The sequence below is a fragment of the Poecilia formosa genome, unplaced genomic scaffold (genome assembly GCF_000485575.1).
Source record: "Poecilia formosa unplaced genomic scaffold, Poecilia_formosa-5.1.2 Scaffold365, whole genome shotgun sequence".
In the NCBI taxonomy this organism is placed as follows: domain Eukaryota; kingdom Metazoa; phylum Chordata; class Actinopteri; order Cyprinodontiformes; family Poeciliidae; genus Poecilia; species Poecilia formosa.
The window spans coordinates 319,955-335,048 of NW_006800304.1; the positions used below are offsets into that span (position 1 = coordinate 319,955).

The following is a 15,094-nucleotide window of genomic DNA, read 5'->3' on the forward strand; positions in this document are numbered from 1 at the left end:
CGGATCCGGTTGTTCTGTCATGTAGCCACAGCTTCTGTAAAGAGTGTCTGAAGAACTGGTGGAGAGAGAAACCAGCAAGAGAGTGTCCAGTTTGTAAGAGGAGATCTTCAAGGATGGAACCACCCTGTAATCTGGTTCTGGAGAACCTGTGTGAATCATTCCTACAGCAGAAAATCCAAAATGCTCCAAAGCGTCTCTGCAGTCTGCACTCTGAGAAACTCAAACTCTTCTGTCTGGACCATCAGCAGCCAGTTTGTCTCGTCTGCAGAGATTCAGAAAAACACTCCAACCACAGATTCAGGCCCATCGATGAAGCTGCTCAGCAACACAGAGAGAAACTGAAAACATCTCTGGAGCCTTTAAAGAAGAAACTGGAGATGAAGAAGGAAGTTAAAGAGGAGTTTGATCAGACAGCAGAACACCTGAACGTCCAGGCCCGACACACAGAGAGGCAGATTGTTGAGCAGTTCAAGAAGCTTCATCAGTTTCTGGAAGAGGAAGAGGAGGCCAGGCTGGCTGCACAGAGGGAGGAAGAGGAGCAGAAGAGAGGGATGATGAAGGAGAAGATGGAGGCTCTGAGCAGAGAGATAGCAGCTCTTTCAGACACAGTCAGAGCCACAGAGGAGGAGCTGAGAGCTGCAGACGTCTCATTCCTGCACAATTACAAGGCTGCAGTGGAAAGAGTCCAGCGCTGCCCCCTGCTGGAGGATCCACAGCTGCCCTCAGGAGCTCTGATAGACCAGGCCAAACATCTGGGCAACCTGGCCTTCAACATCTGGAGCAACATGAAGGGCATGGTGACCTACACTCCTCTGGTTCTGGACCCAAACACGGCTAATCCGAGAATAATCCTGTCTGACGATCTGACCACTGTGACTGTAGGAGGGGAACAGCAGCTTCCTGATAATCCAGAGAGATTTGATCACTGGTGGTCTGTTCTGGGCTCTGAGGGTTTTAACTCAGGGAACCACAGCTGGGATGTTGATTTTGGAGATGGTAGAGCCTGGATGCTTGGTGTGTTACCACAGTCAGTCCAGAGGAAAGGAGAGATACTGTCTGGACGATTGGTTATACAGTTCTATAAAGGTAAATACATAGCACGATCTCCAGCAGCTCCTCTCATAGATCTATCTGTCCAGAAAAAGATCCAGAGGATCAGAGTGAATCTGGACTATGACAGAGGAAAGCTGTCGTTCACTGATTTGGATACCAACACATACATACACATCTTCACACACACCTTCACTGACAAGATGTTTCCATACATCATCACTGCAGATAAAGTAAAAATCCTGCCGATGAAGATCTCAGTGGTCAAATACAAACTATGATGTTCTCAGCATGAAGAACACAAAGTCAAATGAAACCTGATTGGTCATATTGAAACTCTGACAGCATCCAGGTGTGCTGATCCTGAACAGGTGAGGACAGTGGAGATTTCTGCTGATGGAAACAAACTGAGATCCAAACATCCAGACTGATGGATGAAGTTCTGTTTTCTTAAAACAAGAACTCTGTTTCCGCTCAGCTCTCTAGGTCACTTACAGATGGTGGACGAGAAGGCCTGGCTCTCAGTCTCCGCTCTAATTCATCTCAAAGGTGTTCTATCGGGTTGAGGTCAAGACTCTTCGAAATTATCACAATACATTTTTGTGATAATTTTGATATTTTTTATTCTTTACCTAAAAATTAAAAGCATTAAAAAAACTATTACTATAACTATTAAAAACTAGCAAACACACTCTATAAACTAATTAAAGCCAACTGAATTAGACAAACAAAAAGTCACAACGAAATAAAGCTAAACTACAATGAAGAATCCCAAACTATTATACTATTATAACCCAATTCCCAACAAAGCATTCCAGTCAGGTTGTACTCTGTACTTTGACTAGGTCATTGCAACATCTTGATTCTTCTGCCACAGAGATATGTTGAGCCTGGTGAACCTACATCCCAGTCTCACATTTTCTGCCTCTGACAGATTTTCCTCCAGGATTTGGCTCCATTCATCTTCCTACAGCATGATGCTGCCACTACCATGTTTCACTTCGGGAGTAGTGTGTTCAGAGTGATGTTTAATTCTGCATGAAAATCAAACACGATAAAGTCATTTCACATCTCCAGATGTGAAATCTCAGATTTTCCTTGACTAACCTAGAAAGTGTATTTTATATTTGTCAACCAGTACTTACTTTGATGGATACATTTAAATATTATGCACTCTGCATGTATTTATGCACATGCTATGGAATGCATTGCCACCTGTTACCTTATGTTTTCTCACTTTTGTGTGTTTTTCTTGTTGGAAATCTATAAAATCAATATATTTACAAAAAATGTTTTCAATTATTGTATTTGTATTTTTATTCATAGTGTTTCCTAATGCAAAGAATTTATTGATCCAATGTGAAACCCTCTTAAAAAAAACCCAGAAATCCATTATTATCTTTTCATTTCATTCTTTATCATCAAAGCCTCAGTTTAAATCCAGATGAATCAGCTCCACATCACCAGCTGTTGCATCTTTTCTGCTGAAGCTGCAGAGAAACTGAAGTATTTCAGTGGAAGCAGGGATGAAAAACTCTGCCTTGACCAAAACTTCTCCTGATCATTGATTCAAAAAAACAAAAAACAAAGAAAACTTAACAGCAGCAGCCATGTTTCTACCTTCAGCCATTAAAGCACTGCAGCAAATGTATAAATACTGGTTTCAGCTTTTGCAGGATCAAGCCTGATGCAGTAATGAAGGTAATCAGATTAATTTTAGATAAATAATAAGAAGGTGACTCCATGAATCCTCCTCTATCCAACAGAGCCTCTGGTTCTGACCTCATCATGTAACCTCTCTCCTCTTCCTGCAGTAAACTAACATAAACAATGCCTGGATGGTTTTTCAACAGATTTATGATTAAACCTGGGAACTGAAGATCAAACTTCCTTAAGATTTATTTCTGGAATGTTTCTTCCATCTTCCTCCAGTAGTCCCAGTCTGCACCAGTTCAATACCAGTTGGTGCAAGAGATCATGAAGCACATGTTGTCCACCATCCTGTTTCCCATCCTGCACTGGGGCAGCTCACCTGATGACTCTGAGAAGAAGAACAGCATTAATTCATCAGAAATAAACGTCTGAATTGTTCACATCTCTGTTTTTACCTTCAGAAGATTCAGCCTCCTCAGGCTTCTTATGTTCTTCAGCTCCTCCTCTTCGCTCCTCATCCTCTTTCTCATGACTCTGACCTCCTCCCATTGTCAATTTTCAGACCTGAGCAGAAAACCAGTTAATGCTTGGACTTTTATTCTGAAAATCCAGCAGATTGCTACCCCCTACTGGAGCTACGAGTCACGCAGATGACACAACGAAGTCAAGAGTTTACTTCCTGTTTCCACCAGCAGTTTGGTTTCAACTGTCATCCATCCCATAATAAGCTCTATGTAGCTGCCAAAACCAATTTTACATAAAGTCAAACTGCTTTATTCTGACTGAGAAACAGATTAGAAACTCTATGTAGAATATTTCATTAAAGTTAACTGCTCTGTGTGTGTGTGTGTGTGTGTGTGCGTGCGTGCGTGCGTGCGTGCGTGCGTGCGTGCGTGCATGTCTGATCTTCATAAGTAACATATACTGGAAAATATTGTGTGCATCTCTGGGTCTCACAATTCACTTTAACATGAAATAACTGTTTGAGAGATTATAGCCCTCATAAGTCACATAAACCAAACAATGTCCCCATAAGTCACATAAAAATCTGATTTGATCAAAATATAATTCTAGTTAAAATCTCAATGGATTAATGGTTTGCTGTTAGAATAGATATAAAATCATTTGATTATTGGGCCTCTAGAACATTTGGAAAGGCACGTACCCATTTGTCCTATTTTTGTCATACGTCTTTATGTTTCATGAAAACGCGTATGTGTGTGTGTTTAGGTGTGTGAACAGAGATGGACGGTGGTGATAGACAGGAAGTGGACAAGATGTCCTCTCCTCTCCTGGTTATCAGGTCGTCTCTGATCAGATAGGAGGAAGCAGATGATCAGGTCACCTTCCTCTTCTCAACACTGTCTCACAGTGGGAGGAAATGCATGCTGGGAAATTAAAATCAGCCCTTCCCCAAACAGAATTTTTATGCTCTGCTGTTAGCTGTATTTATATTTATGTTAAAGTAGAAAAATCCAGAGGTCATAAATCATTATCTCCAAGTCAAGTCTCTAAATTATCAACATTTTGTCATTAAATCTCCAACATGCAGGACGCCTCTGACCTTTAGCCTTCGCTGCAGAATATTCTCTCCTCCTTTCACGACGGATTAAACTGAACATCTTTTCTAACTTCAGAATTGCTTCAGTCATGACCTTCATCATCGTCCAGTCTCCTCCTCCTCCTCCTCCTCATTGTCTGATTAGATCAGATCGGTCTAAAAATAACTCTATCCTCTCAGGTCCTGTTGTTGTCTGTCTGTCCTCATCAGTCCAGAACCGCAGTATGTCTGAGACCCAGATTCAGCAGCAGCCTGGTTCTGCAAAACCACAGATGGGTGCCAGGTTTCGCTAAATGGGCAGTATCATGTAAAATCTACTTTTTTAGCTTTAAATTATGTCATAATGTTATCCCTCATCAAAAACATACCCGGAGTGTTGCCTTGATTATTTCATATCCTTAAATCTCCTTTTCAACCATTCAACTGGACAAAATGCCCAGGTGGACCTAGCCCCGCCTTCGAGGCACAGCTCCTCCCACACTCAGCTCCTTCAGACTAGCCAGCAGCAATTAGCAAACACCTAGTGGAAACGAGCATTTGCTGAGCTCATTATAAGAGCTACTTCTCAGAGCAATGCTGGTGAAAACGTTAAACGAGGAGCCATGTTGTGACAACTTCCTGAACGTGGAGTTTCAGAAAGAGCAGGAGTTTTTAAAGAGACCCAATTTCAAGGCGTTAAATCACAAAGTCTAATTTCTTTTAAGTCATATTCAGTATATGCATAACAACTGTAGCTAACACAGTAACTTGATTGTGCTATAAAATGGCACTGTGTGGTTGGAAAACACATATACTGCACCTTTAAATATGCGCAGAGGGAAGAAATGAACAAGAAGAACCAGAAAATCCAACAGAAAAACAGGCGAGAGATGAAACCGACCCAAGCCAAGTTGTTCTGATCCGAAAACAAAGTCAGAGTGAGTTTTAGTTTATGAAACAGAGGCATAATTCAGATTAATCATCTGTGAGCAGTAATAATAATATTGATCTGGTGTCAGGAGTGTGCGACAGACTGGCGACCTGTCCAGGGTGACCCCGCCTCTCGCCCGAAACATTCGCTGGAGATAGGCACCAGCACCCCTCCCGACCACACTAGGGACAAGGGTGTACAGAAAATGGATGGATGAATGGTGACAGCAGTAAATGAACCTCATCCTGTTTGGACCTCCATATCTCAGCCATCTTTCCATCAGAGCCATCATTCAGAGTCAAACCGGGTCACAGAAACCTGGATTTTACCCGATCCAGTTACTATTCCAATCCAGTTTTTCCACAATCCCAGTTTAACTGCGGATTTTTCCAGATTTTCTCCTGAATAAGAGTGATGATGGTTCTGACCCGTCAGAAAATCTGGGACGGTTTGTTGGTTGGAATGACCTCTGAACTGCTTTATTCTGAGAACGTTTATCTGTTCTCTAGTGCGGGTTGTCTCCGCTGCTGCCCCCTACAGGACAGTCGGATCTGGGATCTGATCTTCAACAGAAATGAATGTCTTCCCACCTAATCGACCCTTGGGGATCCGGGGAGGTCCGTGTCTCTGTCTGACGGCGGTTCCGATCAGTTTCCGATGTTTCCAGGCAGACAATCTGCTCCGACGTGTCGGCTGAGAGGACGGCTGCAGAGATCCCAGAGAGTGAAAAGAGGCATTACTCCGAGGCGTATAGCTGATACTAACATCTCTAGGAGTCTGAGCTGAGTTCAGAACCAGATGGACGATAAAGTTATTGCGATAAAGTAATGTTGTTTTGAGACCATTTTCAAGTAATATAATGGCATTGGCATAATAAATTTTAAATTATAGTGATCATTTAACACTGGAACAGGGAGACATTTTAAATATCCAAAATAAATAAACAACAAAAACAAGGAATAAACAAAATTACCCTTAAAACGAAAAGAATAATAAAGTCATCCATAGATTTAATCATTATTACACATCTGTCTCCCCGGTCAGCATTACTAGTTAGAGTGATGCTCTCACGCTCTTCTGCTGGTCTTTGTTGCACCCCAGTGACAAACAACAGGGCACCTTACGTCAATAGAAGAACCCTCTGTGATTGGCTGAGAGCGAGCAGCGTGAAGCTGGTTGCTATGCAGCTTATTAAACAAGAGGAGCCGCTCTGATTGGATTTATGGATTCATCACTGATTGTTTAGATTAAATTCAGTCTGGAAATGTGAGAGCAACACCTGCTGGAGACAAACTCGAGGACAGGAACCAATAAAATAATTTTAAAGCGTGAATCAGTCAGGAACTGCAAAATCAACTGGACAAACAATGCCACTTAGCAGCTAAGCATATGGAAAATCTGATCTGGGTGAAGTTTGGCTTCCATGGAGACCAATGATGGAGGCATGCATTAGAAGTGTGCAATCTGCATGTTTTGTTATCAATCTGATACAAAGTAAATTCAAAATCAATACATATACAGTAGTTTTTAACATGACAGAGACAGTAGAAAAACATTTTTTCCTAAATAAAGCTATATAAATATATAGAATTTTAAGTTGAATTTAAAACCGAATCTTTTCTTAGACAGATTTGAGAAGCTACAATGTAAAAATGAAATTACATTTCAAAAGGGAATCTGAAACTAATCGACCCAATGCTGACAATGACTTGGTATCGATGTTATTGCTACAATCCTGGAAAATGTATATAGACAAAAAATAAAAGTAAAAAATAATAAAAGGAATAATTAGAACAATATACATGTTTGAAATAGAATAATTAAAATCACATTACATTTGTGATGTAATGAATGCAGCTGAAATTAATATATACAAATGAAAAACAAAATACAAAACACAAGGATTAATGGGCAAAATTACTCGTAAAAATAAAAACTAATTTAAAAACTGTAGATAAATAAAAAGGAGACAAATATAAAAATCTGAACTCTTAAAGAATAAAATAAAGAAGAAGTGTTTTATAACGGGCATACCAAATATTTGACTCGTGGCAAATAAATAGTTCGACGCACCATACGTGCTACGTCACTACGGGAACCCCGAAGCGGAAGTCAACACGTGGGGTTGAAGGTAGGAGCCGTAGAGCTAGTAGATGGTAACTGGTAGAGCTAGCTAAAAGTTCATGTTAGTTCCCAGAGTGCGTGAGGCTGCTGGATCACCTGACAATAACTTTAATTTCTGTTCCTGTTCAAGAAAAGAACGGTTTTGTTTCTCCTGGAGCTGAACGTTCTCTTCCTCCTTCGTCCTCCTCCTCCTCTTCCTCATGGCTGTCAGAGCCTCCTTCGAGAAGAACAACGAGATCGGCTGCTTCGCCAAACTCACCAACACCTACTGCCTCGTGGCCATCGGAGGCTCCGAAAACTTCTACAGGTGGGTCCCCACCTGCCGCGCACGCGCCTCGGTTCTGACAGCAGTCAAACATTTGGGCGAAGCGGGTAATCCCGGAGTTCTGACTGGGAGGCAACAACAGACTTTACCCCACTAGCACCAACCAGCAGCGGTACCAGGTGATCCAGCTGGGCTGAACCAGAAGAACCAGATCAAAACCCAGCTCTTCGAGCTGTCTGGGTCAGAACCAGACCAGATCAGAACTCCTGCTAACATCCAGAACCTTTGGCCCCGTCCAACACTATGATGAGATGCTAATTAGCCTCATTCATTCAGTTTGTTTACATAGTGTCAATTCATAATAAATGTCATCTCGATGCACTTGAGAGATAGAAGTTAGCATGCATGTGGCGACAGTGGAGAGGAAAAACGGGAAGAAACCTCCAGCAGAACCAGAAAAGTGAACAAGGAGTAGTTAAATGTAAACTGTCCTCCAGGAAGGAATCACAGGCATATCAGAAAAATAACTGAGAGAAAACAAAGGGTGAACAGTAAATTATGACATTGGAGAGTAGTAGAAGAAAATGAGAAGCGGTCAGTTTGTCCTCCAGCAGATAAACCATGAAGACGGATCGGGTGAATTGTTTTTCTGGACTGGATCTAAAATTAATAAATTCATCTCACAATAAAATTTATTTACTGTGAAAACAATAAAAGTGACAATTAAACTTCTTTAAGCGAAACAGAAATATGACTCTTCAAAAACATCCAAACACGAGTTTTCAGGCATCTGGTTTTATAAAGAAGTCTGATTTTTATTGCTAAACTGCAGACAGAAGCTGCATTTAATCATAATTTCTAAGTTTTATTAATATTTATTGATTATCTATTGGAGAAAACAGTAAAAGTAACAATCTTGATGATGCTGCAGGAAATGGCTCTGATTGAACACGAAAGCTCCTATTGGCCCAAAGAGCAACCAGTCAGAACTCATGGCAAAAGTTTGGAGAAAACACCAGAGATGGCAAGTTATTCAACAATAATTAATGTTTTTGAAAATGGTTTCTTCCATTGAGTATTCACTACTGAATCAGTGTATAATCACAGTAATATACTTTTTGAGTTCTGCACCTAAAAATTAGCCTGAGTATAAAAAAATTAAAACTACTACTATAACTAATAAAAACTAGCAAACACACTTTAAAAACTAATTATAAGTAATTGAATTAGACAAACAGAAAGTCAGAATGAAATAAAACTAAACTATAATGAAAACGCAGAACTGTTGTAACCCTGGTTTGTGTTTCCAGCGTGTTTGAAGGCGAGCTGTCAGAAACCATCCCCGTGGTTCACGCCTCCATCGCCGGATGCCGGATCATCGGCAGGATGTGTGTTGGTCAGTGGAGCCTCTTCTTCTTCCTCTTTACGGTTACCTGGTCTGCTAATGAGCCTCTCCTCTTCCTCCTTGTCTCCATCAGGGAACCGCCATGGCCTGCTGGTGCCCAACAACACGACGGACCAGGAGCTGCAGCACATCAGGAACTCCCTGCCGGACGCCGTGCGGATCCAGCGGGTCGAGGAGCGGCTGTCTGCGCTGGGCAACGTGGTGGCCTGCAACGACTACGTGGCGCTGGTCCACCCGGACCTGGACCGGGTGAGAGCCCGTCCTCAGGAGTAGGGCTTGATGATATGACCACAAACCATATCACGATATAAGCGTTTCTTATCAGTTAGGATCAATAATTATTGATTAATTTTGGTTTTAAATATCTGAAATGCTGCCAAAGTGGTGACGTGATCTTTCCTGTTCCACGGTTTTCACTCCACACTGTTGGTTTTTATTTTTAAGCAGTTATGAGGCGAAACATGAAACTGTTGCTGCGCAAGTTACTCAACAGGTTGTTGCTAAGTAATGAGTGCTAGTTACCTAGCACCCTTTGGTTGCTAGGTAACCAAAGAGTGAGTGAGAGTTAGTTGATTCCTCCAAACTCTAACCCTGCTTTGAGAGGGCTAGTAGCTAAAGTCTTTCCTCTGCCTACATTCCCCAGAATGCTGTGCAGTTCTAGATCGGAGTTCAATGAAATTGTACATCATCCCCACAAATCTGGACAGGAAGTTTTCCACACCACTGAACCGCCATCTTGGTAGCCAAGCACAGCATAAAGTGTAGATGAACCCAACAAAAAGAAACTCTTTACCAACGTGCAAGAGAAACATATAGCAACAAAAACGCTGCTGTATGTAGGTCTGTCACAATAACAAATTCTTCTGGATGACCAGAAGCCATGTTTAAATAATATAATGGTAATGGCATAATAATGCAACATCCCATTGTCAAAGCTTCATATACTTTAAATTCTAATGAACATTGAACTCTGGAACTGGAAGACAATTTAAATACCCAAAATAAATAAACAAAACAAATAAAATAAATTATAAAGTCTCTGTAAACAAAATTACCCTCCAAAAAAGGCTGGTTGAGACCAAAGCACCAGGCTGAAGATTTTATCATCTGGTTTTTGGTAGAAAGAGAAAAACGCTAAATCATGCAAATGAAAGTTATTGATATTGTTGTATTTTATCATGCGATTAATTGATTTATTGCTTATTGTGACTGGCCTAGCTGTATGAGAATGAGGGTTAGTTACGGTTACCTACCAAGATGGTTGTCAGCTACAAAGTTCCCAGTAGTACGGTGTCACATGAGAACTATGTATTGAATAATATATCAGACGTATTATCTATCAATATTGATCATGTTTCTATGGCGATGTATTGATTTATTGTCCAGCCCTACTGATGAGTTGCTCCTCCATGTCGTTTTCCTCTCTCTCAGGAAACGGAGGAGATCCTGGCCGACACGCTGAAGGTGGAGGTGTTCCGTCAGACGGTGGCCGAGCAGGTTCTGGTCGGGTCCTACTGTGCCTTCAGCAACCAGGGCGGCCTGGTCCACCCCAAGACGTCCATCGAGGACCAGGATGAGCTGTCGTCCCTGCTGCAGGTCCCCCTGGTGGTGAGTTCCGGTCCGCTGGCCAGGTTCTGGGCTCAGTGGAACCACAGCCGGTAGTAACGGTGGGTTTGATGTGCAGGCCGGCACAGTGAACCGGGGCAGCGAGGTGATCGCGGCGGGGATGGTGGTCAACGACTGGTGCGCGTTCTGTGGCCTGGACACCACGAGCACGGAGCTGTCCGTCATCGAGAGCGTGTTCCGGCTCAGCGAGGCGGCGCAGGCGTCCGCCATCGCCACCAGCATGAGGGACTCGCTCATCGACAGGTCAGGCCATCCACACTTATCAGATTCTTGTTTTTAATATAGATCAGCTTCGTGTTTCTTTTGTTGCAATAAATCTCAATAAAAACATTGAAGATTGGAACAAAATGTTGAAATTTAAACTTCAACATTTATAAAATTTATAAAATTTTATATGTAATTCTTGGCATTTTATATTTTCAGTCAACAATACAAAGTTACAACTTCAAAAAGTAGAAATATCCTGTCCTTTTTTTTATTTCACCTACACCAACTTAGAACTGTTTGGGAGAGAAAGGGTAAAATAAAACACTGGTATACATGTGTATTATTTAGACTGGAGTGTCCAGACTTTTTACAAGGGTCACAACTCTGACATTAAAAGTAGCTGTTGGCCGCAAATATAAATTTATTTATTTTGATATAAAAAATGCAAAAACAATTCTATCGTTACAAAATATATTTTAAAACCTACAAATCTATAGATCATTTTTATATTATAGGCTATAAGAATGCAATACAAATTCCTCTTTCTTTTAAAAGCCTCTTATTTAGCAAAGTGTGGCCCAATTCTACTTTTGACTAAATATGTACCATCAAAGTAAAATGAAAGCAAAAATGTGGTTTATAAAACATGAATAGTTTGTGGTGTTGCAGTTTTTAATTTTAGGATTATTCTAATTTATCTGCATTACTTCAGTTTAATTTGTTTTAAGCATGTCACCATCAGTCTGATGAAATAAAGCTGTGTTATTCTTGAATTATGGACAAGAATAGCACAGCTATTCTTGAATTAGCTGTGCTATTTCAAAATATCCCTGTCCCTATTTGGACAGGGATATTTTAGACATACCTCTCCAAAAATGGACAGGGATGTCCATAATATGGACATATATTTAGACCGGGGGTGAGAAACACACACACCAAAAAGCACAAATAGACTGATTAATACAACATCTCTACAAAATCTGGTCCCATAAATGAATAAAAACTTTTCTTAAGATGGATGGGAAAGGTAATTGCTTGTGTATCTCATTTACAATATCTATCCAGTCTGAAATTGTGGGGGAATGTGGAAGCAGTCAACGTCTTGCAGGTTAATATAAAAATTGCAAATAAATACTTATCAGGCTGTCTTTCCAGGAAATCACAAGTCCCCATTTTAATCTTTTTACAATACAGAGTTTCCAGCCGGAACCTTTGTTTTCTAGTATTTCCTGTACGCCTGTTAGCTTGACGCACAAGCGACATCAGCTAACAGCGATGGACGACAAAGCTGCTTCTCTCGACCCACTGGGAATTAATTTCTGCTTCATAAATCATGCTAATGGGACGTTGGAAATGAGTATTGCTGTTATCGAGTTGTGCTTAAAGGAGTTGGCATATGAGCGAATATAAAGCTGAATGGCTATTGTGCTAATATCTTTAAAAGGCTTTCTCTTAACTGACCTTTTATAATTAGATTTTGGTGGCTGATGTATAACAGAAAGTACAAAAATAAAAATACATTACTTGCTAAAACACTAATATTAATGCTACACTCAAAACAGGAATGTTGATTATTAGTTGACGATCATTTTAATGTTGCACTCAAAAATTATGTTCACTTCTCTACATTTTATCAAACCAAAGAAAAAGCAACACATGGCTGACTTCGATGTACATAAATACTTACAATGAAGAATGTCTTCCCAGGTAGGAAGTCGTTTGTTTTCTCCAAACGGCCTAAATTCTTGGTTCCCATGGTTACCAAAGAAGTTTACGCCAAAGCTAGTTTGCTGCTAAGAGCTCTCACTCTGTCATTTTTTTTGTTGCAAATACAATATGACAAAGACAGTTTGTAACACAGATGTCACACTGTTATTAAATTTCAAATCCAAACTTTACCCATTCAGTCATATAACTATGAACTTATTATAAACCAATTTACATTGGACCAAATGACAACACAGGTAGAATAACTCTTTGCACCAATCTGATGGCTGGAGAACAGATTAAAATTTGTTGTTGTGTTCATGTCTATTTAATCAATAATTGAGCAGCAAGGTTTTTGAATTGAAAATGTTGCTTATTTTGTTGATTAAAATGGGACCTCCACATGCTGAAACTCTGATCTGCTCCACCTACATCCCAAACAGTCTGGCTAAAGCTGAGGATCTCCTGTTTCCAGACTCAAACAGCCATGTTTTCTACTATAACCAGCTGGATTATGCTGGTTTATTCATATTTAACTCATTGATTTCCTGTTTCCCCTCAGCATGGCGTAATAAAAGCTGCCGCCTCAGTTTGCCCCCATCATGAAGCTCCGCCCCCTAAAGCAGCTGGACTTCATTCAGAAACATCTCTGCCTTTTTTCAACCTCATTAACCAGATCAGAGACATTGGAGCCTTCAGTCAGGTGGAGGCCATCTTGATGAACCAAGACTCATTCAGATGAATCGGTCTGCAGGTTTCTGAGCTGCTAATTGAACATGGATCCACTTCCTCATTCTGTCAGCTCTGCAGGAGGAACCAGAAAGTGCAGAAAGCTGTGTTTCTGTCAGGAGACAAACTCAATATATTGGATGTTTTATGTGTAAAATAAAACTGACTGCTCCCTTTTCATCTGACTGCCTTTTATTGCATTTTTATCAAATGTTTTGACTATAAACTGGTTTGTTCAGATTTTTGGGCTAAAGTTATTTTGTTTTCTTGCGTGAAACAAATTTCATTTGAATAAAAATTTCTTTAGAAATTCAAGCAAAAACAGATTGCTGTACTTAATTTTGCGCTAAAATTTAAATTCATTGCAAATTTCCAGCAAAAACTTGTCAATATTCATACCAACTCCCACCTGCAGGTGGCAGTATTTCTCTGCTCTAGCTTTCAAGTTATTATCCAAGGCGGTCAAATTTGGTGGCTTTTGGCGTCATCTGCTGACCAAAAGCAGGATCTGCAGTTTTGTGTAAAAAATAAACTTCCAAACATTTCAAAGCTTTCTATGTTTTTATTTATTTACTGGCAAATGCTCTGAGTCAACTCGCAGCAATGCATCTATGTACACCAGCGGAAAACAGCGACACCTGGTGGAAGCCTAAAGAAAAACACGGTGATACAGCTTGATTATATGACGCACACTTTGCTTTACACACATAGGTTAATGTATTTTGGTTTGGAGAATAAAACATCTAAAAAAGTCTAATAGTTCAAAGAAAACTATGGCATAAAATCAGTTAACATTTCTATAAAAAAGTGAAAACATGCAGGGTTTGTAGTGCAGAACCAAAAGTTTTCTATAAATTCCTGCTAAAGAAGGCAGACTGGGAGCAAGTACAAAAAAAAGATGATTATTACAAATAACCTAAAAGAAAAGAGCCTCATTTTACTGTTTGATTCATGTGCAAAACAAAAAGCTCATTCAGTTCCTACATTAAACAGGTTTCTCTGTTGAACGTTGTAGTGTTTCTACTGACCAGCAGGAGGCGCCGCCCTCCTGACCTCTAACAGTGGCTCCTCCTCCTCCCTGAAGCTGCAGCATCACTCTGCTCTGAACACTAAGAACTACGACCGGCCCTGAACGCAGCGCGAGGCTTTCGCTGCTCCTGGGAATCTACGGCACTAAAAGCTGGGATGTTGTGCTTACAGCTGAGTGAGGGCAGAAATATTGCACATCGGCATCAAAGGTTAAGCTCCATGTTGGCTGTAAATAAAACTAAGAGTTCAGTTAAAAGGGGTTGAAATGAGCCGGAAATGCATGTTTAGTGTTTGACGTCTTTACATTCTCTAACGTGATTGGTCAGTTTGTGTTCTTTCAAAATAAGAGCTCTCCGCCTGTGTGTGGAGAAACAGCAGAGCGCCCTCTGCTGGCATCTGCAGCTTGTGTTGAATGAACTGAATAAACTAAAGAGTCTGAAGGTGGAGAAGACATCCCATTCTCCTGTTCCCGTTCCTCCTCCTCTTCCTCCCTAGCAGCCGAAGGTCTCCTGCGAGGCGTACACCATGTAGAGGAAGCCGTCCTCGTCCCGCTCCTGCTCGTAGATCTCAGAGATGGGGGTGGACACAGACACCATGCTGTGCTGGTTGACCAGCAGGAAGAAGGCCTGGGTGGGGTTCAGCTGCAGCCGACGCCTGGCGGGGGGGGGGGGGGGAGGAGGTTGAACTTCATCACTTTATTACGACGCTAACTTCCTGCAGCTTCACAGTAAACAACCAAACTGAATCAAAACTTTCATTATTTAATAATAAAGCGATTTAGAGGAAGAAGATGCTGAAAATACTGAGCAGGGAAAAGTAAGGAAAGTA

General features: G+C 40.8%; 3 protein-coding genes and 1 long non-coding RNA gene across 7 annotated transcripts in view; 2 read left to right on the plus strand and 2 right to left on the minus strand.

The window, feature by feature from the left end:
• LOC107833334 (nuclear factor 7, ovary-like) overlaps positions 1-2,620 on the plus strand; it is a 13,598-nt gene extending 10,978 nt beyond the window's left edge. The window contains exon 2 of one of the 3 annotated variants that reach the window (XM_016662256.1): positions 225-2,620. In XM_016662256.1, coding sequence (XP_016517742.1) covers positions 225-1,331 — 1,107 coding nt within the window. In that variant the 3' untranslated portion in view covers positions 1,332-2,620. Of the gene's footprint in view, positions 1-21 lie in introns of all 3 variants that reach the window. The other 2 variants (XM_016662257.1, XM_016662255.1) reach the window with 2 other exon arrangements.
• On the minus strand, positions 2,457-5,890 carry LOC103153867 (uncharacterized). The gene is made up of 3 exons (XR_477857.2): positions 5,765-5,890; positions 3,159-3,267; positions 2,457-3,091 (listed from the first exon to the last, which is right to left on the minus strand). It is a non-coding gene; the product is annotated as an uncharacterized LOC103153867 (long non-coding RNA).
• A 1,344-nt stretch (positions 5,891-7,234) lies between these two features.
• eif6 (eukaryotic translation initiation factor 6) lies at positions 7,235-13,967 on the plus strand. Of its 2 annotated transcripts, none has more exons than XM_007574946.2 (7): positions 7,235-7,305; positions 7,429-7,605; positions 8,874-8,959; positions 9,042-9,217; positions 10,400-10,576; positions 10,653-10,837; positions 13,071-13,967. In XM_007574946.2, exons 2-7 carry the CDS (start codon positions 7,499-7,501, stop codon positions 13,078-13,080), a joined length of 741 nt encoding a protein of 246 aa, XP_007575008.1. In that variant the 5' UTR covers positions 7,235-7,305; positions 7,429-7,498; the 3' UTR covers positions 13,081-13,967. The 2 variants fall into 2 exon arrangements, with proteins under 2 accessions (XP_007575008.1, XP_016517745.1); XM_016662259.1 differs by having other exon boundaries at positions 7,260-7,353.
• The window catches only part of map1lc3a (microtubule-associated protein 1 light chain 3 alpha), a 5,926-nt gene continuing 4,616 nt past the window's right edge, over positions 13,785-15,094 (minus strand). Inside the window, exon 4 of the mRNA XM_007574947.2 lies at positions 13,785-14,920. Coding sequence (XP_007575009.1) covers positions 14,758-14,920 — 163 coding nt within the window. The 3' untranslated portion in view covers positions 13,785-14,757. The remainder of the gene's footprint in view (positions 14,921-15,094) is intronic.

What these genes read in the sequence shown, in the direction of transcription:
- eif6 (XM_007574946.2), top strand. Translation starts at nt 7,499, where the DNA reads ATGGCTGTCAGAGCCTCCTTCGAGAAGAACAACGAGATCGGCTGCTTC. An exon ending in CATCGGCAGGATGTGTGTTG is followed by an intron (nt 8,960 to 9,041) that starts GTCAGTGGAGCC and finishes TGTCTCCATCAG; the next exon opens with GGAACCGCCATGGCCTGCTG. An exon ending in TGCTGCAGGTCCCCCTGGTG is followed by an intron (nt 10,577 to 10,652) that starts GTGAGTTCCGGT and finishes TTTGATGTGCAG; the next exon opens with GCCGGCACAGTGAACCGGGG.